This window comes from Coturnix japonica, chromosome 4, assembly GCF_054131305.1.
Source record: "Coturnix japonica strain WE chromosome 4, WE-NBRP24, whole genome shotgun sequence".
NCBI classification, from domain to species: Eukaryota; Metazoa; Chordata; class Aves; order Galliformes; family Phasianidae; genus Coturnix; species Coturnix japonica.
Genome location: NC_140666.1, coordinates 69,066,063 through 69,092,056, shown reverse-complemented (window position 1 = coordinate 69,092,056; position 25,994 = coordinate 69,066,063). Strand labels below are relative to the sequence as shown.

At 34.7% G+C, this 25,994-nt stretch overlaps 1 protein-coding gene across 1 annotated transcript in view; it reads right to left on the bottom strand.

Annotated features, from left to right (window-relative positions):
• Positions 1 to 708: 708 nt before the first annotated feature.
• Positions 709 to 25,994, bottom strand: part of GABRG1 (gamma-aminobutyric acid type A receptor subunit gamma1) — a 49,371-nt gene continuing 24,085 nt past the window's right edge. Inside the window, exons 3-9 of the mRNA XM_015862458.3 lie at positions 23,671 to 23,738; positions 11,566 to 11,786; positions 9,343 to 9,425; positions 8,007 to 8,144; positions 7,757 to 7,909; positions 5,321 to 5,532; positions 709 to 3,610 (exon numbers count right to left, since the gene is read on the bottom strand). Coding sequence (XP_015717944.2) covers positions 3,332 to 3,610; positions 5,321 to 5,532; positions 7,757 to 7,909; positions 8,007 to 8,144; positions 9,343 to 9,425; positions 11,566 to 11,786; positions 23,671 to 23,738 — 1,154 coding nt within the window. The 3' untranslated portion in view covers positions 709 to 3,331. The remainder of the gene's footprint in view (positions 3,611 to 5,320; positions 5,533 to 7,756; positions 7,910 to 8,006; positions 8,145 to 9,342; positions 9,426 to 11,565; positions 11,787 to 23,670; positions 23,739 to 25,994) is intronic.

Below are 25,994 nucleotides of genomic sequence, written 5' to 3'. Positions count from 1 at the left end.
ACACATAAGACATGAATCTGAAGATCAGTGAGTACAGACAGAGACAAAACCTCACCAAAAATAACACGCTGAGCTGTACTCACTACTAAACCAGACAAGTGGGGAACACAAGCATATAAATATCAAGGAAACTACTTTTTTTAATTATTATTATTTTTTTTTAGAATACATTTCAGGAGATGCTGACAATTTGTGCAGCATAAAACAGTTTCTCCAGGCTTGTTTCTCCCCTCCATACCTTTCTGGCAATTTCTCCTCCATGTCCCTTTCTTTCAACTAGAAAATATTTTACTGAAGAGGTTCTGGTTCCCATCCTTGGTGTTCAGTCATTTGAGCAACAGAACACCCATCACTGAAATTAATGTAAATTAAGCATGTGTTAATGGCATCGATTCAGGATAACATTTTATGACAGTACATAAGCACATGCTTCTTTGAATTCTAGCTGCATTACAATATTGTTTAGGAATAGGTTTAAGGACACCCTTAAAACAGTGTTGGTCCAAATAACATGACCCCAAATATTGTAATCCCAGTTATCAGTAAATGATATTTTATTCAAGTAGGTTTGAAAAATGGTTGCAGCATCCAAGCCCAAGTAACCATAGTTCGTTTCTTGCCTTTTTTTTTTCTTTTTTTTTCTTTTTTCTTTTTCATCATTTAGATTTCCTAGAACTGTGTTTACATGCAGACTACAAAGAAAACACATAGGACTAAAACAGCACATTTATTACATGCCAAGTTACAGTTCACCACATTCCCACCTCAATTTGCACTCACAGTACTGTGGGAAACTGAAATGATATCACTGGAAACAAACAAAATCCAAAGAAAAGTTTGTCAACAGACAGAAGTAAGTGTATCTCTAAACCAAACAGCTATAACATTCAATAGCTTTATACTCTATTACATTGTTTCATAGAAATTGGTGATGAAAGATTTCTTATCCATCCCTTGAAAATTTGGGATGTTTTGTTTTCCAGTCTAGGCTGACTGGCAACTGACAACCAGATGAATAGAAAGAACTAACTGGATGTGCTGTAAAATGTGTATTTCCCTTGTAAAGTGTCAAGCTCTTTCAAGTTCCTTTGTTTATACGTGAATTAATGAAAGTCAGGAGCTGGAAAAAAATTGGATCCTATATTTTGTAGCAAGTAGATTGCCTTTCAAGTACACATTCAACATGCTGCTACTGAAGCCACCTTCATCCTTCCTATGGAGGAATGTGTTTAGAGTGCTGTCAAAAAGCATCACACTGCACTATGGAATCAAAACTGGCATATTTCCATTGTACTGAACATTTTCTGAAAATGAGACTATAAAGAAACAATAAGTTATTCTATCAGCATTGTTAGTTTTGCTGCACTTCTGACCTGTCTAACAGTCAGAAGAAGTTGCTGCTTGCAAAGGCCATGCAACAAATGATATTTGCCAGCCTCAACAGCAGACATTCAGATTCTCTCAACCACTTTCATATTTTGTTGGCTAAATAATGAAATAAAGCTTGCATTAAAATGGGATCTTCTCAGTAGCATTTGCTTGCAGAACTGCACAAAATCTTGCATTCTTTATTAAACTCTGGAGCTGAACACTTCACATGTGTTATCCCATTTTATGTTTGGTACCAACTAGCATATGACAATACTCTACTTCCTTCTCTGAGAAAAAAATCAGGAGAGAGCACATTTAACAGAAATAATTTGTGTATGTGAGTGTGTGTGGAAAGAGTGTACTTCCACGTATCATTTTCTATAATTAACCATTAATCATATATTTATCTCCAGTACCAAGCATCTTCATCTGCAGCCAAATTTTAATACCATTAATCCTCTTTAAAGATCTGTAAGGTCTTCCGTGTAATTCTGGCTCTTAATTTTAGAGGGATTTTTGCAAGCTCACTTGAGACTGGTTTCTTTCTGACAAAGGAGGAAAGATCACATTTTTCCACAACAGACAAAAATAGAAATGAGATACTAAATGCTGCCAGCCAGCAATAGTCAATACAGAGAAGTCAATCCAGAAAGACTACTGCTACTAAAGCATTCCTACCAAAGCGATCAGAAACTCTCATCACAGACTGGAGAACCAATTCTATGTTTTTGAGGGGATATATCCCACATTGGAGGAAGATCTGCAATGCATAAGAATTATTACATTGTCCATGTAAAAGGGCTTTTCCTTTAGAAATATACATATGTGTGTATATATATATCAAGGAGGTAATTATACAGCAATCCAGAACACAGCATCAGTAAATCTGACTTTGGCTCAGTGAGTAGCATAAGCAATAACAAGCAGAACATACAAAACTGTAGCATATGCAAAGCATACCAGGTCATACATTTTACCCTTAGGGATGGAGATTTAGCACAGTGGTTTCAAATACAAGTGCTGTAGAACTGTCAAAGGATTCTTCCAAATACTGATGATACAAAGTCTGTTGAGCATAATTCTTTCTCTGCCCCTGAGTATGAATCAAACAAAGGATAGAGAAATGGAGAGGGTGTGAAAAGCATTATGGCCGTAATAATTTATCCAACATTTGGGTTCCATGAAATTAGAGCAGTGGCAAATAGGTAGGAGTTTTTAAAGTTGTAGCCCTCTTGGAGAACTTTGAGGAACATACCACAGTGATATAACAGCAGATGGATCACAGACATAAATGTAATCAAAGGCTGAAAGCTAGAAGCCTATATCAGTATAAGACAAGCTCAGAATTATCTTTGTGGGCTTTTTAGTCATATATATATATTTGTTGCTCTCATTTCTGCATTTCATGTAAATATAAATGAGATTAATTATTATATAATCATTCTTTTTAACACACTACAGAGAATAAACGGCTAGTTGAAAAACAGAAGTGTTACTTTTATCAGCTATTTAAAATCAGAAATTAATAAAAATTATCTTCTTATAGGTGAAATGGATGAAAATAACTAATCCTGTTTTATTAAGGCTTTCTTAAAGTGTAAGAGATGCTACAAAATTCATCAGTATTATCACTTAGAATTAACATTTAAAGATTATGTAGAACTGCCCTGTTCGACGACTTAGTCTCTCGTCTGTGCATTTTGGTAGACCTGGACAAAAATATGTGTGTGTACAGATAAGTTAAATTTTAAGAGTTAATTTTTCAATTTTCTCATCAAAATACTGATACCATTTCTATTGTTGATCACAAGAGGGAGACTATATCAACATGTATCGTCTTCTTTCAAATTTTTAAAACATCTAATTTTAGTAATTTTGGATCAGATCTAAACTTTGACCATTCTCTGAAAAACATTAATGTCTGCTCAGTTCTCTTCTGAGTTTGTCTAGTTAGCAAAATTTATAGATAAAGATAGCCAATCCAATAAACAAGATTAAACAATGCAAAGGCAGTTGGAAAGAAGATTCGAGAATAGGAGTCAATTTTTGCAATACGAATGTGTATTCTTCCTTCTCTCCAAGATCCTGTGCGGCAGTCTTCAAAACAACAGAAGAAGCTAGCACAGTCTTTCCCTTCTAGGCACTCATATCCATAATCATCATCACGTTCAGGGAGATGATTAATGTTATTAATTGGAATTAGTGTTGATCCAGGTCGAACAGCAATTGCAGATGGTTTCTTAAGGGAAAAAAAAAAAAAAAAAAAAAGTAAAAAATAAAGTGTTTGCTTTTGTTTTACCCTCAAATTAAATAATTCTATACAATTCCACAGCAAGGGCCAACGTAAGCACATTTTTCAGTGCAGTATACAAATGCTAGATGATAACAACATGGGGAGCTTTGCAAATTATGAACTATTCTGTATAAATATCTCATGCAGGCAAAAGATCATGAATGCTTTCCACCTGCCACAGTGAAAACTGGGTTATACTGGGGTTTGCAAATACTAGATAATTAGTTATAAAAACAGGGTTAGATGATCCCATCTCCATGACACAATAGAACATTTTGAAGTCAGCCACAACGTGACAACTGGGTCATAAGCAAGTGCATAAAAAGGATATAATCATCACTACCAAGGGAATGATAGCTTTTCCATCATTTGGAATCTTTAGTATCAGACCAAATGTTTTTCTAGAAGATACATTTTCACTGAGGCAAGCTAGTGGTATTAGGAGAAAATCTCTGGTGAAGTTTTGGAGACTGATCCACAGCCTCTACCCAGGCTGTCAGCTAACCCTCTGATGTTAAATCCCTAAACAACATGCCCAGTCCATACAGATACATAAAACACCTTAGGAGAATGCCATGAAAGTCAGTAAAAATATTTATTCTAGCTCTTAATTCTTACTTCTGCTTTCCACTTGTTTAACTGAACCCTCCTGAAATTCAGTTCAAACAGATTGAAATAGGCGTTAAAGTTCATAAATAATTTTCACAGAAATAATCTGGGTGATTTATTGGTAAGTACATAAGCTACTTGCTTTCACTTTACTCATGATTTTTTGCCTTCACATTTCCTGTACTATCATTGCCCATCTTTCCTCCTTTTATTATTTTGTTTCCATGTGGCTCTTCACACATCATCCTTGTTTTCCCAAGTACTCAAAAATATATTATCTATTTTCTTAGTTACCCTTAAGTTCTAAAACCAAGAGTCTTTTTAGACTATCCTCTTGTATTCTCATTATCTCAATCCCTTCCCACCTTTGGCATCTCTTCTAAAATTTTCAGACTAAAATCTAGTTTTTCCATTAATACTACTCTTACATTTTCTCCTCTCTTTTCTTGAATCTCCATATTTTGTCATGTAATGAATAAAAACAGTTAGAAATGATGCAGTCAAAGGAGGTGAGGAAGTGAGTTTACAGTGAAGTAATTAACAACTCTGGCTATGAAGTGAAGAAAATAATTTCTCATATAATTATACATGATAGACAAAGAATGGAAAATATATAAAATGCAAGAAGCCACATCATTTCAGTCCTTGTGTTGTTTTAAGAGACCAATTGTCCCACGTCCAGGAAATTGCTTTGACCAGTACACAAATCTCTAGTAAAGGACTAACTTAGTTCTTGTAGGGACATTTTACCAACACATCTTGAGGAGACGGTGTTACAGATGCGCAGTATCCACTACATTTTTAATAGCCTTTATAAATCCCTTTAATAAGTATTTTTACCAGAGAAAATGCTTGGGAACAGCATGGAAAATTATTTTTAAAGACTCACTACCTTAGACTCATATGTTTTAATTCACTTAGGAATTGAATGATCAAAATATTTTGCACGTTAACAGTATTCACAGAAAGTGAATACTCCCAACCATGAATGTTATAATAAAGAACAAACAGCATATTTTTAGTTCTTAATCATTTGACTAGACTTACTGATGGCTTAGGTTTTGCCTTCTTATCTTTTCCTTTGTCCCCTTTTCTGTTGCTAGTAAAGTAATGCAAGGTGCCATATTCCATCAAGGCAGCAAACACAAAAATGAAGCAAACTGAGACAAAAAGATCCATTGCTGTCACATAGGAAACTTTTGGAAGTGACTTCCTGGCAATTGTGCTCAATGTTGTCATGGTCAGCACTGTTGTAATACCTATTTAATAAAGAAAGTAAGAGAGATAGAAGGGAAAAAGAGAGAAGTGTATGAGTAATTCAAACACAACGTTACAAATATATAAATAAATAAATAAGTAATCCTCAGATTCATCATTAGCTCATTCATAAGCCATACAAGAACTGAGACACCACAAAATTCACCTTAGATAACACCCACAGACATCAGTGCTATTGCAAGAAGCCAGAAGCCACTGTTAGATCCTACAGAAAGTGGTCAGTTGTGTAACCCAGCATGGGGTGTGTCCCTGGGCTGTTGGCAAGCTTCAGGAAGCTCAAGAAGTGAAGCTCTCTGTCATGACATCTCTAGAAACACCAACTAGCTTTAGGTACTACCTACTGTAGATAGCCTGCTATGCTGTGAGGTTGGACCAAACGTTCTTCAGAGGTCCCTTCCCATCTTATAATTCTGTGATTGTGACACATTTCAACTTTAGTTTAAATTCCCTTAATTTTTAACACACGCTGGAAAAATCAAGACACTGATAAAGTTTTTGTAATTTCATTAATCTTTTAAAGGAAGCATACATACAACAAATTCAATACACAAACTGGTACAAATAATAACATACATTTTATAAACAAATAAAAGACCTCTGGCTCTTGGAAGTTTAAATAAAAGCACACACTCAGAAAAAGGTTTATTATATATCAATAATTTTAAAAAATAATTTTAAAAGTATTAGAAAAAGGAATTAAGTTTTCAACTCTTTTTTTGACACGTAGTAGCTCAAATCAGATGAATTCCATGGCCTTTCTTGTCTCATTCACTAAATAACTAAATATATTTTCAATACTCTGTCTTAAGTTAATAGAAATATTTCCCTACATTCACATACAAGTTAATTAAATGAATAAGCTGGCCTTATTTGCAACGTGTTTAGTGTCAATTAAACCACTCTTCACTGATTTAACATTTAGAAGGTGTTAATGCTTCCTTCTTGTATGTGATCCCATAGGGAGATGCAAACCCTTTTCCAAGTTGTTCAAAATTAGGATGTGACCTTTCCTTTGGAGAGTAATACTTGAACATGCAAATTATAATCTTACTTACATGTCTAGGCTTACTCTTTTTTTCTTCACTAGAAAATATGCATGTGAGAATAGTTGACCTACAATCTACCAAACATTGACTTTTGAGCATTCACACATAAAGAAATCAGAAAACTGTCACTATTAATCTGAAAGTTGTTAGTGTGCATCCTATGCCCTTCACACATCTCTATATGACACTTCTCAAAGGCAATACAGTTCCCAAGTGGTCAAACATAGGAGGCCAGTGCCACACTAATCAGGTCAGTCAAGTTTGACTCTAATGCTGAATTGTAACTACAGAAGAACTTGCAACACTAAAGAAATAACTGTAATAAAAACAAGGTCCTGAAGGACAGCAGTTCAAGTTTTTGCAAGTTATGTGCCTAACTCCTTGAAGTTCAAAATCAGTTGCAAATATTCTTTTCTGTTCTTAAAGGAGCAAATTAATTTTTTCATTAAGAAAATTAAAAAAAGGCTCAAACAAAAAGCACACTAAAATTTAAAAACAAAACAACAGAACAAAAACAATACACATCTTCAAAGTTTTCCCCCATGTAGTAACGACAGCCTATGTTCCATAATGCTAAGTGAAGTTTGCTCATACTTGTCAGACTAATCATTGCCATATTACCATCTGTGGAGATGAAAAAAATATCATATAGAAGAAAAAAAACACCATATATTTACTTAAGAAATAGGGAAGCCACTAGGCTTGGATCAAGTTCAAGTTTGAAGGGACCTTTAAAGATCATCTAGTCCAACACCCCTGCATGGAACAGGGACATCCACAGCTAGATCCAGTTGCCCAGAGCCCTGTCCAGAGATTAGGCATCCACCACATACATCTCTGGGCAACCTATTGCAGTGCCTCACCACTCCCACTGTAAAAGACTTTTTCCTTATATCTAAACCTAACATAAGCATGAAAATTTTCCCCTTCTCCTATATCACCACAAAAGCCCAAGGTGTACAGGTTTCTATTATCAACACTCCCTCCCTTAAAACCTTCTGTGACACCACAGCATGATTCTCTTACACTTAACCTTGTAACTCAATAGAAAGGGTGACCAGTGATCACAATCATTTAATTCAATTAATCTGGGGCTCAATGCGGATTTCTAATGCTGGCAAGCTCCAGAACCCTCAAGGGTGAAAATAAGCATCCTTACCCAGAGATGTCCTTGCAGGAACTGCATCCTTGTTGATCCAAAATGACACCCATGAAAGAACAACTGTGAGTATACAAGGAATGTATGTCTGAATAGTAAAATATCCCATACGTCTGCTGAGATCAAAGAAGATTGTCATAATAATATAATCACCTATGAATTAAAAAAATAGTAATAATTTTTGGATTACATCTGTTAGCTTTGTTGCACATAGATAATACATGCTAAAAAGCTTAACAGTTTGCCTTACCAGATAGTGTATGAGAAATTTCAGTTGTATTTCGCAGCCCTACAAATGCAAATTGATACAATCTCCAGTATTTCGGATCTGCCACTTCAACAGAGGTTTTCTTCCATTTGTATTCAATTTCATTTCTGGGATATCCATCTAGAATAAAACAACAAATCAAGACTACACCCACAGCAAATTTCAAAGCATGTATTGTGATCTCTGAAGTTTGGAAACAAAACAAAGGCTGTATATGAAGTGAGTCAGAGAGCAAGAAAATCTATAATCCACTGTATCCACCTAAAATTTAATAACAAAATATCTAGTGTCAATTCTAAGCCTAACTGTTAAGATCAGCCTAAAGATTTGTAAATACAATTACTTAGGAGATATCTACACAATATTCTGGAATTCAGACATGAAAAAAAAAAAAAAAAAAAAAAAAGACTCAGAATCACCACTATGAATTAATACATGAATGCAATATACTTTAGCTTTAAAAGAACACAAGGAGCTTAAAAGTACTTCTGAGCACATAATATGATAAAATTCCTATTCCTCAGATTGGATTTTTGTAACCTGATTCATTGTTCAGTAATCCACCTGGAATTACAGACTTCTTGATTTAGTGCAAAAGCAGGAATGAAATCAAGCAAGGTTCACTTGTATTTAATTGACAGACCCACCAAAGTTCATTTAGCATTCAGGAAGGAAACACTAAATAGGATATTCATTTAAGAAGATTCACTGAAGTTTGATTTCATTGCCTTTTAAGTTTCACATTTAAGAATAAATTGTTTAGCTGTGTTCAATTGGCTTGAGTTTCTTTGGCTAGCAAAAGCACACTGCTCTTAGGAACAGTATTTTATTTTTAATATATTAAAAAAATAAATCTGAAAGTTATGTTTCTTGTGAAAATAAGTCCCACTGAAAGGAGAAGGCATGTTTTTAGTGATTAAGCATTTACTAGAACAAGCTGAAGAAAGCAGATCTTAATTTTCCTTTTAGTATAACACATGGAACCAATTCAAAGCTGGTAAGTCTGACAGGCATAAAAAATAAAGTTCTTCCAAGGCAATAGATTCCTATTAACTGGAATGAATATTGCATCACACTCCTTAGTAATAGAATTGTTTTTAAAGTTTCAACTAAATGAAATGCATATAATTCAACTCATTCATTATTGCATTTAATTATGCAATAAATAATGTAATAAATCAAAGCAAAATACAAATAGATTTTTTTCCTTCACTTCAAGGTTTCAAGAAGTAATTACTTGCTCTCTTGCTTCTGGATTTTCAGGAAATTTAGAGCCTGGGTGTAAAGGGAAAAGAAAACAAAGTATTGTACCACCTACAGCTTGAAAATTCCAGTGGACAGGAGTGTTCATCCATAGGAAAGTTATGAAGCTGAAGATAACACTCAGCATTAATTGTCAGTCTAATTAGAAAATAAGAACAAAAGAAAGATTATATCCATGCATCTAGACACTTCAGACTAGATAATAAACACATGCATTTCTAGAGATGTCATGCATATCCAGCTGTGTATCTGCAAAAGACATCCACCATCATCTCCAAAGAACAAAATTACCAAATGCAACCTAATGATTTGTGTTATTTCAATTGCCATATCAAGTCATTTCAAAAATGACAATTGATTTGGGAGTCTCTTAAATTTATACCAGAAAGAGGAGTAAAAGGGAAGGGCTAAAGGCCGGGCAAGGAGGGGATATAAACACAGCAATAAAATTAAGTTTTTTGAAGAATGTTTTGGAAAGTCACACGGCATTTAGCATCCTTATATGTCATGGTTATATACACTTATATAGGTATATATGGACACATATATATACATACGTGGAAACATGAGGACTGCTCTATGTTTGTGTAAGAACAGTGAAGATCAATCTTGATATTTCTACTCATTCAATATCTAAGGCGCGGAGGTTTTTCAAGTAGGTAGTATAAATTTTAGAAGCAGTCTAGAACTAGTCTAGCATTTTAACAGAACAAATCAGTTACAGGTTTTGAAAATGCTATCACAGACTTCCAAAGTGTTTCTAAACAATGTGGATTTTAAGGAAAACTGTAGTTCTTGCCATATACTAGGAAAGAAAAAAAGTCCCATTGACACTTGCATCCTTCTGAGGGTGCCTTTCAAACTTTCCAATTGCACATATATGCAGCATATACACTCAATGTAATTCCACCTTAGGCTGAATCAGATCATATCTTCATCTATACAGATGTTTGCATGCTGCAGTGTCAGGTGAATACCAAATTTTGCTGTTTCATTTCCAGCCCACTGCATTTCATAGCTCAAACTTCAGGAGAATAATTCTAAGTTATTGCTTTGAGAGAGCTCACGTGTTTTTCATTGAGTTTGACTTATTTATTAAATCCTATTAAAAACAAAAATTATACCACTGAAATTGAGCAAGCAATGAAAGGGTACCATCCAACTCTTACATATGTATTTCTAATTTAAAAAAAAAAAAAAAAAAAAAAGAGGAAATAGTATTTGCACATTAATAGAAGAGGTTATCACAAGATTTTTATAAACATCAGCTGAAAAAAAAAAAGCTGTTAATTTAAATTGCTCTCCCAGGAGCACTTTATACATTCAAACAAAGCATATTAAGATCAAAAATAAGTGAACAGGATGCTTTTAAGAGCACTGAAATTCTTTCTTCTGTTACAGAGCACTTTTACAAATTGCTCATACAATGCTGCTAGTCTGTAGATGAAAGCATTGTGAGTGGCTGTGTAAGTAATTAATAAGTTGCTACTGTTTGATTTTTAAAAAGAAGTCAGATATATGTCATCTTTTGCACATGCTACTTCCTTATCAGCTTCTAACTTATTGCAGGATTTTTAAGGTGTGCTTAAGAAATAATAAGAAAAATTGAAAGATTATCCTAAAATGCTTTCTGTAGTCTACAGCTATTCAAGAACTGTATGTCTCAGAGATCAGTGCAGATAGCCTAGATGGTAGATTTAAAATTAACCCAAGCATCCATCATTTGCCAATCAGAATTACTCCCAACATGTTTGTTTATATCTAACTTGGAGGAACAGATTTGTAGATTTTAATAGCTTGTAAGAGTAAACATGGGAAGCACTACACGCAGAACTTCGACCTTAGCTTTAATCAAGCTCTTTTCTTATTTTTATTACTTGGAACATTCATCTTTTACTTACAGAACAAAAGTTGGTGAAAATTAGATAATTAACTGCTTACAATAGAAAGTCTGTGAAATAATTTATGACTCAGGTCTGTGATATCTTAGTGATGAGATACAACTCTGTTGGTATTTTTTTCCTTAAACCTTGTTTGTACCTAAAAAGGGATTGAAATTTGATATCCTTTACAACTGCACTTTAAAAATATTCTGAGCAATATATTTCAATATTATTTAATATTTTTCATTATCAAATCTTATGTTTTTTCCATCTTAGCAAGCTCTTTGCGAACTCTTGTGGTCAACAACCAAAATTCCAGGTACTTGATCCATATGTATTTTTGTGTCCTTTCACATATCAGTTCTATCTTTTCTACTTAGTCAATAAATTCCTACCTTAGAGTGTATAATACTCTTCCATCACTCCAGATTCGAAGTAAGCGATTTGGAGTTGTAATCCAGTGAGCATCAGATTTCCTTGAGTTCCGGAAGAAGGTGTCTGGAATCCAAATTTTTCCAACCATATTGCTATTAAGCATAAGGACTTTCATTGAGCTGTTAAATTTCAGACGACTGTCATACCAAGTCTGGGCAAATATAATATCTATGGTGTATTCCTAAAAACAGAGAAACAGTATTTATGTACACATTCTCCAAAGCCTGCAAGCCAAGAAATTTCAATTTGGGTATAAATCCAAGGCTATCGCTTCTGTTCTCTTTAGTATGATTTATACTGCACTCAGCAGCCTGTAGCAAACTGAGGAAAGGTGCACATAGCCCTCTGCCTCTACCTCGACTCTCCTGAGACACACTGTTTAGCTAAAGATGAGGAGACCTGATAGGATCTTGTTGTAACTTGGCAGTCCTCACACAGTACAACCACCCTGGGGGAAACAGACACAGATATAAGGTCAACTTTAGTTCTTCCGGGCTTGGCCAAGTTTCTAGAGACATAGTTTTACGTCTCTTCAAAAGCAAACAAAATTTCTTATATTTTCTTATAAGGTTTCTTATATTTTCCACCTTGAATTTCACAACACACATCTTTAGATCCTTCAAGAAAGCTATCATCATCTTTAACATTTCCCATCTGCACTATGATAAAAACAATGAAACACATCCGCTGGCTAAATTGAAAAATTCACGTATATGCAGGAAGTAAATATCACTGCTTGCAGAAATAATTTGACCATTCGCCTCATACTTTCACCTGCAAGCACACAAAAGTATACACATTCAGAAAGGAAATTTCCCTAATGCAATTTCACTTCACATTTTAGAGGCCAAAGAAAATTTATTTTCTGATACAAAGTCAAATTCCTCAGTAGATTTTATGGTCAAAAAAGTGGCAGATCAAAGAATTTAATGAAACTGTAAATAACAAGGGAATTAAATATTGAAAACAAGATCTCACTACATCTGCAAAGAATCTAACTGTTGCTCAGTATGGGAGCAAAATAAAGGAGCAAAGTAGCAAACTAATCTCTTTATCATTTGTCTCAGCTCCAGATCATGACTCTGATGTCAAGAGCAACTGCCACTCTGTACGGTGGCAGATCTCTCCTACATGGCTATCACATGAAACCTCCTATGAGCAACTCAGTATCTCCCAGAGCTCAGTCCACAGAGAAAAAAAGCCCTGAAGGCCAGACTTCCACACTTCACATTGGTTGTTCCCTGTCATCTCTGAGGGGAGAAGAGAGGGAGACAGTGCAGACATGAGCCAAATACTGCATGTCTAGTTAAAATTTGGACAATAAAATTTCACACAGATAGCCAATTCTGACTTTTAACGCAATGAATGTAGATTAAATGAAATTAGAATGCAATGAAAGCTGAAGGGTTTGCTGATTGGATTAGGGTTTATTGCTCGTTTTATTTTTAAATAGCCATAGTATCCAGCTGTATGAGTTATAGATTCTTCTCTCATTTCTGCAAATGTTAGCAGCTATCTCCCAGGTGAAATTTGTGAAATTTGCCACTTCATCCTTCAGAAGTGCAAAGGCATATATACCAAGACTGTTTAAATCTCTCTCCATTTTCCCACTTATCTGGGTGTGAAAAGATTTGGAATAGAATAGATATGCAAGGCTAAGGCTTGCCTCTGCTCTTTCCTCCATACAAACTATTGTGACTCAGTGACTTGCAAAGAAAATGTAACAGGTGTATAAGGCAAACAGCAGTAGGACAAGGGAACAAAAGGAGTAAGCAAAAATGCATCCTGGAGATGACTTCACCCAAAAACTTTGCTTACTCCTTGACAGTTCTTGTAATCGGGAGAAGTTTCTGCAGGGAAGAACAAGTCCTTCATTATTTTATTTGTATATAAAAATCTTCAAGACGCCTGTGAAAGCCAAAAACCCAGAGCCTGTTCATCCTCAACATCCTGCTTTCTGTGTTCACCTGCAGTTTACAACTGGAAAGGAAATTTGCCTTAGTCTTCTGTAAATGAATACACAAGACAGTGTGCTAAAGAAGTACTTTAATAGACTTAAATGACACAACATGAACAAAGATTTACTTGTCGCCTTATCAATTAAAAGTAGGAGAAAAAAAGTCAGTGATTGAAATCAACAGAAACAACTGAATGTGTGATAAGAGCATGCTGTCTGAAGGTGCTACTCTAAGCAGCCAATTCACAGTGGCACTGCATTGTCTGAGAAAAAGAAATATATCAAAGTGTCATTACAGTCAAATACACCCAGGGCAAGAAAACTCAGGCTGTCACTGAATACCAATAACCCTATCAAATTAAGATAAAAAAAGGAAGAAGTGCTTGATGATTTTGAATGAGCAAAGCAAAGAAACAGCCCCAGTAGTCCCAGGTGCTTGGATTTGCTTAGCTTTCAGTATTAAATGTGCAAGTTTTTAACAGAACCTTGTATTTAAAAGAGTTACTTAAACATTTTAAAGGGAAAAAAAAAAAAAAAAAAAGCACTCAAAAAAGCAGGAAATGCTAAAATCATTAATTATTTTTCTCTGCTCAAAAAAAATCTCATACATAATAATTCAATGTCATAATATTAATAAGCAGTCTCAATGCTGAATGCATAACAATAGATCCAACTGCTAGCCTCTTATCTGCAGAGAGTGGTCTTCCATTTCTAAGTTGAAACAAGCACCTAGAACCTCTTCCCTCAAAGTCAAAAGCATAATCATCCTCATTCATCCCACCTGAAAGACTCACAACTTCTGGCTCTCCGATTTAACTCAAGTGCAATTATTCTACTTCTACTATGTTCTACTATCTATATTGCTGGACACTACTATTTGCTTTTTCATCATACCAACTTATCCTATGCCTTGCTGAGACTTTGCTGCCTTTTAGGGTCCCTTGTACATCCTTTAGGCAGCATATATACTTTGACTAACTATCCCACACTTTCGGCTCATTTCATCTATACTATCATTCACTCAAGAGAACTTGAGCATAAAGACCAAGCATATGCATGCTGTGATCACATGTAGACACTCAAGAAGTGAATATGGGATTCCTTTCTCAACAAACATTCCTTCACATTCACCCAAACAGATCTTGTACAACCTCCAAGCACAGGTACAAATTACAGGCTGATGGGGCAAATGAGGCTCAAATAAGTCTGTCAGCATGCAGTGAGACCTGAGAGCAAAAACCTAAAGAGGGAATAATTTTAAAAGTTGTATACTTTCTCAAGATCTAGTTTGGAAACAGACCTGAAGTTTTAATATGTTATGGATTTTTACAATAAATTCCCTTAAATCTGTAGCTCCTGAAAAACAATTCATATTTTCCTATGAGAAGGGAAAATCTGGGCCCTCAAAATTTGTTGAAAATGTGGTAGAAAAATGACTACACTAAGGAAGTACTTTGTCTCCAAAACTAGATGAACAAAAGCACTATCTTTGTTTATATCAACCAGCACAACAGCACATCAGCAAATACAATTTTCTTTTAGAGTAATAAATCTTTCTGAGCAACTGTTTTGCTTTTCTCATTTTCTTAGAAAAAGTTAAATTTAACACTTATCACTACTTTTATTAGTCTCATAAAGCTCACCATTCAATGACATTCTGTAACCATAAAAATTGGTTTACTACTCTCTCTTTTAAATGAAACTAATGATAAAACATCCATGCAGAATAAAATGAAATCAATCTATGGCTGCATTAGTCACAGACAGAGCAAAATGTGTGCTTATTCATATTCAGCCTCACAGGGTTCAATAAACAGCGCACATGTTAGCTCATATTTGGCGTCTGATTAAATCACCGAACTCTTTTGCACAGCTGGCATAAAGAGCCCACCTGCCTAATTATTTCCAGATAACTGCAATCCTCCTTCATCTCTGTCCTCTCTAAAAGATAATAACAAACTCCAAAGGCTGGGAACACAGTGACTAATCAGAGAACACCATTAAAGGGCCAGGAAGTGAACAGTCTGTGAATACTGACAAGCAGGTGTAGAGTCTCAGAGAGAAACAGTTAATAATAATAAAAAAATGTTAATAAAACAATTATATCAAATAGAGTAGGAACAGATATTGTATGGAATACACCAAATTCCCAATGTTAGTTTCTCAAAAGAATTAGTACAGGTCAGTAACAGCCAAATATTATATAGGCCACTAGATTTTTGTTTCACTGGAAATCTGTGAAAGAAAGAGAGGCTGCTATATATTCTATATATTCTTATATTCTATAAGATTACATCTCAGTGCACCTACAACATGTCAGTTCCAACACTAGAAGGATGGAAAAATTGCACAAAGCACAAAACCATTTTTCTTGGATATTTTGTCTAGCAATCGCACAGTTGATTTGATATTTCTCAGCAAAAACCATGGAGAAACGAGTAGGTTAGTTGTTGCCTGGATCTTATTAAATGTGATACATTTGTACGACAACAGGAAAAGGTGTCCCAGTTTTCTCAGGTTATACACAAATGCAGTGAAATGTCCCAGCAACAAAACCAGAGGTGAAATACTACCCAGCTACAGTTCTACAATATAGATCATTACCAGTAATTTGCAGAGGTAAAAAAGATTAAAAACATCCTTTTCTTCCTCCTTCTTTGCCCAGAAACCTACAGTTGCTTCTCCATTAGAGCCAATCCACACCTTAAGTTTCCTGGAATGCAACAGACTAATTCAGAAATTTGTTTTACAGGGAGCCCCTGAATTCAGTTCAATTACAAACTGTGAAGTGACTTCATTTTGTTCAATTACTCAAAATCTATGATATTTTCCTCATCCTTCTTCTTTCTATTCAGTTTTCTAATTTCTAAAACAGCAGTGTAATGGGAGTGAGGCAGAGAAATGTCAGGGGGGGAAAAAAAAGAAAAAAAAAAAAAAAAAAAAGCTAGAAAAAACATTTTACAAACTCTGTTTTGATTTTAAGATATGGAATTTAATATCAAAAACTCAGGTAAGTATGATGATTAAAAGGTTTAGACAATAAAGACAGTCATAAACAAACACTGATGTCCACATGCTCTCCCAAGAGAACAGAACCAAGTAAACTACCAAGCTGACTTATCTTCATCTTGCCAGAAAGCTGCCAATAGGCTTTCATAACCTTCACCTTCTCTCATATCTAACTATCTTTGGACACCAAAGCAATGCTTTTCAGTACTTTACTAAAATACCTAGTTATACTAAAATGCTTAACTATCTTTTATATATGGCTTCTCTCAACGAACATTCTAAAATATGTTTGTTCTTACTCATGGGTTACTTTAAAAGTTCTTAAACATTTTTGTTTTTGAGCTGCAATAGATTCAACCAGCGTTTCAGATCTTGATCCTCATGGTTGAAACCAAAGTAAAAACAAATTTTCTTCATTCAGTAAATGATTTTAGTTTGCTCACTTGTGGACCTTACAGAGAGATCTAAAATATCAGAGAAATCACAAGGATTCTGATAAGTATATCTGTATTAGATTAATAACCCTACAGTAGTGGAAGAAGTGGGAGTTGCCAGAAATATGGTGAATATAGCATCTGCTCCTTTTAACCAGTCAGATTGTTATAGTTGTGCAGAAAATCACACTGGAATATTGTATAAAAGCATACACACAGGATAAGGGGAAATACAGAAAACCATACCCACAGAAGGTGAGGGAGTACAAAGAGGCCCCCCTGCATAGGCACAATATGGAAGGTATCCACTGCTCTTCACAGCACAGTGTAGCATCTGTGCTTATTCTTATTTTAAATGCAAAGTGACAGGTGCATACCACAATATGAATAAAAGGCAAAATTTATTTAAATGCTCTGTAGATTAGAAACAATAATAAAAATCTTGCTAACTAGTAAAAAGATCAGCTAGATAAGTAACTAAAGCACTTCAGCAAAATCTCTGCTGATAAGCTATGATTATGGCTATTTGAAAAGGTCATGAAAGGAGGAAGTAAACACTATATATACATATGCACATTGAAAATATAAAAAAGGTATGGGATTTTTTTTGTTTTGTTGTTGTTGTTATTGTTGTTTGTTTGCTTTTTCAATTGAAATTTGAACGTTTCGGTCACTGTCATTCATTAGCAAATATTAAAGTACAGAAAGAACCAAAACTCAGAAATGAAAAATGAGACACAAACACTACTTATATATTAAAAACGCAGGAGTGAATACTGATAAGGAGTACGGCTTTGGCTTTGAGGCTGTCAAGAATGATTTATCAGCTCAATTAACAGTACTTTCTATATTCTGGCCTACATCTAACTCCTTGTAACGAGAGACTCAAGCAGTCAAAATTAATCCCACAAAAAATTTCTGCAACAAAGCTGAGCTGCACTCAAGCATACATGGTTTTCTACAACTTCATCTTGTAAATAAGCTGCAAAGTCTCAAAAACAAGGTTTCACCATTCAGTATGGTAAAGCTGCTTTAAAGCCAGATCAATTGCAGTTATTCAGTTACAGTTGTTTGGTCTTTTGCTTCCCTGGTTTTCCTGCCATGTCCCAAAATCTCAATATTGGTAGCAAAACCAGGATAGATAATTACCTGGTTTGGTTCTCACCTTGCTACTTCAGCCAGCAGGAATGGTTTGGAACATATATTAAGGTATCAGAACTAACAGTAAACTGTACAACAGAGCAGCCAAACACTCTGTGCAGATGAGGGGAAAAAGCAGGAGAAAAGTACTGACTGGTTTAGCTTTAGTGCTAGTTGATACCTTCCATTTGTTTCAGATGGGGCTAAAGCAGCAGGAAATAGAGAACCTAATAGCAGTAAGAACTGTCAGTAGCACAGTAAAAGTTTAAATGTTCACATTTTGTAGCTTCCACAGAGAGAAATAAATTTAAAAAAAAAAAAAAAAGAAGAAGAAAAGAAAAAAGTTTAAGCAGCAACATGATGAGAAACAGTGAAAAAACCTTATAGAAAGCTTCTTTGAAGAATAAGGGGCAGACTGGGAGAAAGTATATGATATACCAAGTTGAAAAGTTGAAAGGACGTGAACAGAAACTGTTGAGATCTCAGGTAGGAATTGGCTTCTTAGGGGGAGGAAAAAAAAAGAAAGACTGTGAATAGGCTTTGAAATGCCTTGAAGGAAATAGTTTATGTGTGAGAACCAATGTAAGAGGAGCCTGAGGAAGAACATGAGCAAGAAAGAGATGATTCAGTAGAAATAGAGGGAAATTCTCCCAGCAGGACATCTATAGGTAGTTTGACTGGAGCAAGATGGCAATTGCAGTCCAAAACTTTATCATCAGAATAATGAAAATGTGGACAAGAGATTCACTGTGATAAATGGATTAAAACTAAATAAAAATAAAACCCCCGAAAGCTGCTTTACAGTCAGAATTTACAAGACCATCTGAGACCTTGTGCCAGGCTCTAGGATCCATCACATCATAGAAAAATATTATATTTCAATGCTACACAGAATATCCACAGCAATGGAGAATGAGAAAGGGTAAAAAAAGTAAAATAAAATAAAATAAAATAAAATAAAATAAAATAAAATAAAATAAAATAAAATAAAATAAAATAAAATAAAATAAAATAAAATAAAATAAAATAAAATAAAATAAAATAAAATAAAAAGAAAAAAGAAAAAAAGAGAGAGAGAGAGAGAGAAAAAGAGAGATTTAAAGCTATGATTTAGCCACACTGAGGTATCTAAAGATCTGGGGTACAGATGTGGGGTACACAAAGCAGTATTTCACATAGGACAGAAGAACACAGACAGAGTTACAGACAACAGAAAGGCAACTGAATTTGTATATGAAGCTATGAAGAAGCAGCTGAAAACAGAAAACCACCATGGAAGATATTCTGCACAGAAATATGGAAGTACTGGAAACATAAGAAACCAAAGTGCTTGCTCCCAACACACTGATCACAGAGAGAAAGGAAAAGATTTTAAGCAACTTTTTCTAGTCCCAGCCATACACAGCCATCTCAGCACTTCTGCTATTTTCTTTAGCAAATTAGCATTATGCAAATACAGAACACCAGCATCTGGAATCTCAGATACTTCACAGTCAGTTTAGTTATTGCTCTGCCTGTTTATCTGTGAGATCTGAGATTATATAAAACAGATTTCAACCAGTGTATGCTGGTATACTCTAATGAAGTCAAGGGAATTCATACAGATTTTCTTACATAGTTAAACCATGTCAGCTGCAATTTAAGTGATACAATGGATCTACACACACACACACACAACATGCATCTCCCGAAACACACAAAATTTGAGAATGAGCAACAGAACAAGAAGTCTGCAGCCTCAGATTGAATCACTCCTAAACAGCATGTGCAAATTAAAGCACATTTTAACGGAAGTGAGCACAAATTTTCTGATGCTTTGTGTGGGACCTCAACTACCTATTCTGATTTTGTATCTATGGAGAGACAACAAGTTATACTTCAACTGCAGTTTAAAAGTACTGGATGCTGTCTAAAGCAAGGGTTGAAAAGATTGCTCTGCTTTGGTTTGCTCTCAAAAAAGATATTGCAATATTTCTCTGTCATACAAAGGCTGGCTTTTCCCTCATCCCTTGTCATTCCCTTCAAAATGATCACAGAAATTGCAACTGACTTCAGAACTGTTGTACTGAGCCAGTATGAGCAGGATATTTCTTGTACTTGGCTGATTCCCCCAAAACCTGGTGGAATAAACTTAGAGCTACCTTGCAACAGCAGTAGGCAAGCTCACTGCCAGCAACAGCCAGACTAATCAACTTAAGCTCTTTTCTTTTTTACCATGAAAAACAGAGAGCACTTATAAAATTTTATTTATGAATTATTACTCCAGTTCCTATAGCTGGCAAAATAAGTCATACTAATAGATGAGTTTTTTAATGCTTAAGTATGTTTCATAAAGAAGAAAGAACAACATTCAGGATTACTGAAGGAATATTTAGTCAGCTGCTATAAAAAAAGTCTCAAAACATTCATGTGATTAATTGCCAATTAACTCTGACCACTTTTAGTGTTGACAAGCACCAGAATTATTGAAATCTATCTTTTCTAATTAAAAAAAAAAAAAAAAGAAAAAAAAGAAAAAAAAGAAAAAAAGAAAAAAAGAAAAAAAGAAAAAAAGAAAAAGAAAAAAAGAAAAAAAAAAAGAAAAAAAGAAAAAAAGGAGTGAGTTGGGGGGGAAAAAAAAAGTGTCATCCTTGTTCACTCCAAAGAAGACGCCATACAAAAAGCTAAGGGTGATAATCAAAGGCTTGCTGATACTTCTGATTTCTGAAGAACTGTTACCACCACATGAAAGAAAATGGAACCCATTTCCATAAAATGTACATACTGGAAAGGAATTCCAATCAGAATTACCATATCATGAAAGCTGAGTTGCTGGCATGATTCTGCCACAGGCAGCAGCAGAAGACATCTGTAAATAAACTGGAGTATCAAAGCACAAAACACTGATGAACAAGGAAGGACTGGGTGATGAACACAGTGCAAAGAAAGATCAGGAGGTTCATAGGCAGCATGAGTGGATATCATTTACATACAAGGACCATAGGTCAGGCTGCACTACCTGCACCACTACATTAGTTTGTTTTTGTTGTTTTAATTTTCTTGGTTTTTCTTCTTTTGTTGTTTGTTTGTGAGGTTTTGGGGTGTTTTTTTGTTTGTTTGTGTTTATTTGTTTGTTTGTTTGTTATTAACATTAGTCTTAGCTTGAAAGGAAAAGTAGTAAGAGTATATTTTCATTAAGTGCTCAACAGAATGAGCTTCCACATAGAGAAAAACAGGCCCTAAATATTCATCATATGTCTAAGTTCCATTAAGAAAATGCCAGACTATTGCACAGCTTTTAGGCACCAAGACTTTAGCCATAAAAATGCACTTAGATGTAGTTTATTTGGCTGCTGAATGATGCATAGCACAGGATAGCATTAAAAAAAATAAATTCAGAACTCTTTAGGCTTAATAAGTATTAGAAGCCTAAATACTTCACTGATCTAGACACTTGTTAAGAATATTTACTCAGACTGCAGATGCCTAGAGAGACCACATACTGCAGGAAGACATCTTTTATGCAAGGGGTGTCTATAGCATCTAGAATTTTATGTAGATCTTTGTAAAGTTAAATACTAAAAGCCAGACTCCAAGAGTCTTTAAAAATAAATTCTAATTAATGTCATACATATACTTAAAATCTCTGTTTTATGAAAGTTAAAAAGTCTATTACATAGCAAGAGCAAAATAAAATATATGAGAAAAATAAGTCAGTTTCCCCTCATAACAAGTACCTTTTTAAGGTTTCATAGGAACATATTCCCCTGATAACACACTATAGTCATATTGTTAAAAAAAAAACCACAAAAACTAACCCCCACCATCCCCCCAAAATAAAACAAAAACAAACCCTCTCTACATTTCTAAACTAAAACATTAAAGGTTATCGTTTGACAGACTGAATTAACATATCTGGGAAATGATTAATCCAAAGGGGAGTTGCAGATATGTGTTCTCACATACCGTAATAAAATGAGGGCTAAGGACAGCCCTGGAAACTGATGCAAATGTTGGGGTATTGGTTAACTAACACAAACAATATTAACTCCAGAGGAAGTGCTTCATTATTGAAACAGCTCACACAAAGAGAGCTTACAAAGTCACACCTGTAATTATATTTTGCTGAGAATGTTGTTTTCTACATTAATGATGTTTTTGTTGGAAGTTTTAATAAATTTTTATGTACATATATAAAATTAATTTTTAAAAGTTTGATTTTTAAGTTATATTAGATGCTTATGTAATCTGGGTTCCTAGAGTCCAAGCTTAGAGAAAGCAATTGCTAGTTTAAAAAGGAAACTTCTACTACTTGCTATGTCTCTATTAAGAGGTAGCAATCTGTCCAGACATTTTGCTCATGCTATAAGCTCCATAAGAGGGGATACAATGGTGAGAAGAAAAACTGATTTCTCAACATAAAACCCCCACTTGAGGCTTCCCTGCCATGGCTTCAGGTAATGATAACCCTAAACTTCATAAATTGTTAAACTGGAATGAATGTCCATATCAGCATCTTCCATTTTTAACAGCTTTACCAAGTACCACCAGTCTTTCTTGTCTGGTATCTCATCTCTGAAAGCTGAAAAATAGCTGGAAATAGCATCATTTTACAAAATGCTCAGAAGTTCCCTGCGCTGGTCTAGTCTATGCATACCAGGACTGGAAGAAGAGGCCCTTCTGCACACAAATGAAAAACTGCGCAATTCTGTAGGGAGGTAAAAATGAAAAAGACAGGAGGGAGCTGAGCACAAACACATCCAAGTGCCAGACCTGGCCTCATTCCTTCTGCTTCTGAGCTACTGAGAGGAGCTACTGCCACTGCACTGTCCTAGAGAGGTCATGCAGCCAGGCCTCTAACAACTCAAACTCAGGGAGAATTGAAAACAAATTCTAGATGATTTCAGGAAAGGCCACAGCCTCAAATTCCTCACAAGTGTTGTTCACAATTTGTATCAAACGATGAGATCTAACTTCAGCAGTTCCCCCCAGAAATTAGATAAACTGCACTGTTTAACTTCTGAAGAAATCAGATATACATACACACTGAGGATGACCCACAATACTAAATAAGTCTGAAAGAAGGAATAAAATTGAATTTATTTTCATTCTGGGTTTTTTTTTGTTTTGTTTTGTTTTTTTTCTCCCAGTGACCTAAACAAATAAATGCACTGATAATAGTTTTATTCAAAAATGTTGGGTAAAACATTATTTTCCCAAATCCCTGAGGAGCAGCTCTGGGAAATATCACATACTGAACCAGAGGTAAACCAAGTATAGATAAATACAGTGAAAATGTTTAACATGTGCCAAAACAAGCTCCCAGAGCAATGTCTTCTATATGGTCTCATTTTTAAAAACAAAATTTATTAAAATAATTAAAACAATTTCAACTAGCTAGTCTAAATTGGATTTTGCAATATCCTGCAGTGTAAGAATACATATTCAGAAACAAAGAAGCACATTTATTTGAGATTCGAATTACTTCAGAATACTAGTCCACAGTATCTCTCAGATAATGTTTTTTGTCAATAATCTGAACTTACCATATTGATTGGGTCAACTGGGCCAATGCTGTTAACATAGACATCTGTTTCAATTACAGTAGTTCTCACTAAAAAAAAACAAACAACAACAACAACAAAAAAAAAGCAACCATAATAATTACTTATTCAATTTATTCTCTACATTGATAATGTATTTTATTAAAATTATTATCAATCTGATATTTTATTAGATTCAGAAAAATTACATCTCTATTTTGTGCATTCTGTGAAGAATCATATGACTTGACTTCCTTATCCCATATGAATTAAGTTAAAATTGTCAAGATGAATTTTTTGTAGCTTAAGGCAACCTACATTTCACCTATATATTGTGAATAGGTATAAGATAGATACAAAAACTATCAAAGGTAAAGGCAGCAGCAAGAACAAAAAGATTCTTCCATCATAAAAAAAACCTAACACAAGTAGAGAAAAACATTCAGAAAAATAACTTTTGTACAGTAAACCAGAAGGTCTGGAAGCAGACATGTTCACCAGCTACAAGAAATTAATATGCAGCATTTCCTACTAAAGATATCTAACAAAAATAAAACAACTTTCAACAACATATTTCTTCACACAATTACATCGCACCTATTGAGTTTCCAATATACTTTCATCGCCTTCATCAATATATTGCTCTACACACCAAACTGAAAGACCAAGAAATTCCAATAAAATTACTGTTTGTGAGCTGACAAAGTTAATTGTTTTAGAAATATATATTTTTATGCATTTACAGAAAGACTCAAAGTCTAAGCAAATTTCCATGAAAGTCACATCTGATGTATGTGTCATTGATAATTTTGTTGTTATGCTGATTTGTAGGGGAAAAAAGACACAGATGGAAGAGGTCAGGATGTGGTACAAGAGAGGTCTGCATTTAAAGAACACCAATTTACTAAGCACTTTTTTTCCCAGCTTGTATTATAGACAGAATGGCAATGAATGAACACAAGAAGGTTCATTCTGAAGTTCTCCTGATCTTTCTCCCATGATCTAGCATGTTAAAATGAAGTCCCTCTAGTCATTTGTAGACAGAAAGGAGAAAGGTACAAGAAAAATATACTTTGATTTCACAGAAGAGGGTTTCTCCATTACCAGATCTGATTTCTTCACATTGCATACCATTAGAGATCTTCTAAGCCTTCTACAAGAGATGTAAAATCTTAAGTAACACAGGATTTTTCAAACCTCAAAGACCTAGAACTCAGACACACAGAAAGAAATAGGGTATCATTAAACCCTGCCAGCTTTGATAACAGGCAAGATACATTTCCTAATTATCCACAGATAACATTTCCCTGCCAATCTCACCTGACAGGAAATTCTCCCTGATCCCAAATCCGATTACCAGTTCCCTGAGCTTGTGACTGAGACATGCCAGTCAGGCTGCACAAAGGGTTTTTTGTACAACCACAGAGTGCCTAGACACCCGATCACTCTCCTGTCTCCAGTGTGCTCTCCTGAAAGTTAAAATGGGCTCTGGAAATCAATTTGTTTCCTGAGGAAAAAAATAATTACTCCCTGAGCTTTAAATGGCTTAAATACCTGCAGGGCTCAGAAAGGAATGGGGAGAATATATGTATGTGTTTGTATGCATGTGTATAATGTAACATATAGTTTACGCATGCTACATCTCACAAATACATATCCACTGCCTTTGATTTTGCAAATTTATTTTTCTGTGCAACAGAGAAACTCTTCAGTTTAATCACTGCAAGACTAGAACACAAGGATCTTCCTCATTGCTCAAGCAATGCTGAATCCAGCATTTCTCCCTCACATTTGTAGGAAATATCTAAATCTTCTTAATGCTAGGAAACTGTGTTTTATTTAGAGGTTCAATTCTTTGACTAACCTTCAGCACTACTTAGCCGCATTCTAAACCTGATCCTTAGACACAATTATCTGCACAGAATGATTAAGGTCACCTCTCAGACTTGGATATGATGAAGAGTTCATATCACACACTAAAATGAAACCCATGGTTTATCTGTTCAGCTTTAACATCTAAAATTTCACTATTTTTTCCAGACTCATCTTGGAATTCAGACATCAGAACTGACATTCTTTTTAAACAATACTATCAGTGCCTCATGAACACTTCCAGTTTTCTACTTAAAATGTCTCTTTTCAAAAGAGACTTATCTCAGAACAGTCCTCTGGGAGACACGTACCTAGGAATTCACTATAGTTATTGAAAAATATATAAGTAATTACATTTTCTCCTAAATCACTACTTTTCTGTGAAGAACCTCTCACTTTGAAATATAAGCCATAGGCTTTCTTTCCACACTGTTATCTTGCTTTTTTTTTCTTTT